Below are 2662 nucleotides of genomic sequence, written 5' to 3'. Positions count from 1 at the left end.
AAATATTTAAGTATAACATACATTTTCAAGTACTATAATGATTGTAAAAATAGAATTAAATAAAATGAAGATAAATTAAAACAATATTGTTTGGCCAAAACACTTGTAGTCATGCAATGACAAATTTTATATGAAGAAATGAATAATTTTGTTTTTTGGATTGCGAGATAATTGTTTACATTTGATTGGAAGTAAATGTATCAGTGTTAAAAATAATATTATATTTGTACCTTTTTCGATATAGTATTATGAAAAAAGTTCATATAACTTTTAAAATTACTCTACTTATTCAACAGTAATCATATTATTTATGGTTCTCTGCTTTATATTTGTCTCCCTTTATTATTTATCTTAGTACGATGATCTCAGATCCATGTTCGTACAATAATATCCCGCCTGCCAACACATTCCGTCAGGCACAATGCCAGAGTATCAATACGTGTAAAAGTACGCTAATAACTAAAAATTCAGTTGATACGTAGCAGATTTAGCCTTATTTGTTAACAATAATAAGAAGCCATATTCTACGAAATTAAACCACCGCGCCCACATAGCGCGATAAAACGCTAAGCGGCAACCTCGCATTTCAAATATGTTCGCTTCTCTTTCGCTTTGCTAGCTTTGTCTCGCTTCGTGTCGCCTCGACTCGCGCAGTATCGCCGCGGCATCGCACCGTGAGGTCGCGTCATGACTGCCTCGAGAGAGTACCGCGAAAGACTGATCGACGAGGTGAAGAAATACCCAGTGCTGTACGATACACGACACGAGAACCATAGAGATATAGACGTAAGGGATCGCTGTTGGACTGAAATATCAAAGCGACTGGGCGCTAATTGTAAGCTTTTTGTGTGCAACAAACCTTTTAGTTGTTTTTTATTAATAAAAATGAATCGCTTTCGTTGTTTATATATCAATTGAAAAGTATTATATTTTAAAGAGGTAGGAATTTTTAGGCTTCCCGAACTTATACCTTTATTATTACTGTAGAACTGTAGATAGAGGTCGCTAAAATCGACTAAGATTTCATGTTTTATAGACTCAGAAAGATGTTTAAATGCAGAAATTAAATGCTAATAATAATTTATCTGTAAATATTGTTATAACCGTTTGAAGGACAATTCGTAAGATGAAAATATTAATGAATTAAACGTTTGCAATGATATCACAAATGAAAATAGGCATGTTTTAAACATCTTAACACCTACATTTTGTACCGAGCTAAACAAGTTAGCATATTTTTTGTTGAGTTTCTTGTTGTACTGTTAATTATAGCTTAAATTATGCAATATATGATTATTATATACTCTGTCAGCAAACCTACAATTAATATTAATATATATTGGTACAAATTATAAAGATATTAAGAAAAACTTGGATTTAGATTTTTAAATTATCAAACTACTACCGCCATCTAGTGACAGGTAACAGAAATGTAAGAACAGCTGTTTATGTTTACAATTCTGAAAGGTATTACGATGAATGTTATAGTTTTTTAAATAGTGTATATTATATTATAAGTACATTTGTAATATTAATAAAAATAATATCTGGCGATAGAAAAATTATTTTTAAATTATTTTATAGCATTTTATTACTAGTAGTATTATGTTTGTTGTATTAATTACATGTTTTAGGTGAAATTTTGAAACGGGAATGGAAAATCTTGCGGGATTCTTTAAGGCAGGCGCTCAAGAAGTCGAGGAAAGGCACGAGAACGAAAGCTGGTCTGCCGTGCAAGAAGTGGCGGTTTCAGAATCGAATGTCCTTCGTATTACCACACATGATGATACGAGAGTAAGAAAAAAAAAAACAAAAAAATATTTTTTATTCAAATAAATCTTCTGTAGCCACTTCGAAATCTATTTTAGTAGTAATATATTTAATAATATTTCTTATCCATTTATCAAATTTAACAAATCAGGATATTGCAAAAGCAATCCAAATAATAAGCTAGTATTCATATGTCCATCGAATAATTTTTATATTCCATTTTAATAAATGCCAAACATAATCCTAAAGCCATTCGCTTCGTCGAAAGAAGTCTTAATGTCTTATACATGAATTAAAAAAAACCTTTTTTACCAGGGACAACAGAACAGCCATAGAAGATAATAAAATCGATGAAATGGAAATGCAATCCGAAGCTGAACAGGAATTATGGGAGCCTAGTACATCTGATAACGATTCCCTAGACTTATTCTTTGCTAGCGTCTGTCAGAGTACAAAACGTTTGCCCACCAGATACCAGAATCAGATAAAAAAACAAGTATTAGATATATTACTGCGTGTTGAAGAGGAACATGAGAATGAATCTAGTTTACTACAAGAGACGAAAACGGAACGATTGGTACACACTTGACGCAAATAGCTTAATATAGCAATGGGTTATATGTATAAGGGTCTAGGTAACAACATGCACTAAAGACAAATACACCTGTAAATGTGTTTTTTTACTGAAATAACTGCCTATACGGCATCTTTTCCTATATGGTTGAAACTTTAATAGCCTCTTTTGAAATGTTGTCAATATGCACATTGGCCCTAGTTTAAAACGCACAATTCAAGGTTATATTCTAGAAGGATAGGCGCGGTCCTGACACTTCTCGCTTCCACATTCAATCAATACAAATTTCTACGCTGTACGAGACTACTTAATGTACTA

The 2662-nt window shown here is 32.0% G+C and overlaps 1 protein-coding gene across 1 annotated transcript; it reads left to right on the top strand.

Annotated features, from left to right (window-relative positions):
• Positions 1 to 665: 665 nt before the first annotated feature.
• On the top strand, positions 666 to 2431 carry LOC106713206 (transcription factor Adf-1). The gene is made up of 3 exons (XM_014505926.2): positions 666 to 835; positions 1635 to 1794; positions 2086 to 2431. Exons 1-3 carry the CDS (start codon positions 688 to 690, stop codon positions 2357 to 2359), a joined length of 582 nt encoding a protein of 193 aa, XP_014361412.2. The 5' UTR covers positions 666 to 687; the 3' UTR covers positions 2360 to 2431.
• Positions 2432 to 2662: the final 231 nt, after the last annotated feature.

This window comes from Papilio machaon, chromosome 15 (assembly GCF_912999745.1).
Source record: "Papilio machaon chromosome 15, ilPapMach1.1, whole genome shotgun sequence".
Classification (NCBI taxonomy): Eukaryota; Metazoa; Arthropoda; class Insecta; order Lepidoptera; family Papilionidae; genus Papilio; species Papilio machaon.
The sequence above is the reverse complement of the archived record's forward strand: the minus strand, read 5'-3'. Positions and strand labels throughout refer to the sequence as shown.

What these genes read in the sequence shown, in the direction of transcription:
- LOC106713206 (XM_014505926.2), top strand. Translation starts at nt 688, where the DNA reads ATGACTGCCTCGAGAGAGTACCGCGAAAGACTGATCGACGAGGTGAAG. An exon ending in AAAGCGACTGGGCGCTAATT is followed by an intron (nt 836 to 1,634) that starts GTAAGCTTTTTG and finishes TACATGTTTTAG; the next exon opens with GTGAAATTTTGAAACGGGAA. An exon ending in CCACACATGATGATACGAGA is followed by an intron (nt 1,795 to 2,085) that starts GTAAGAAAAAAA and finishes CTTTTTTACCAG; the next exon opens with GGACAACAGAACAGCCATAG.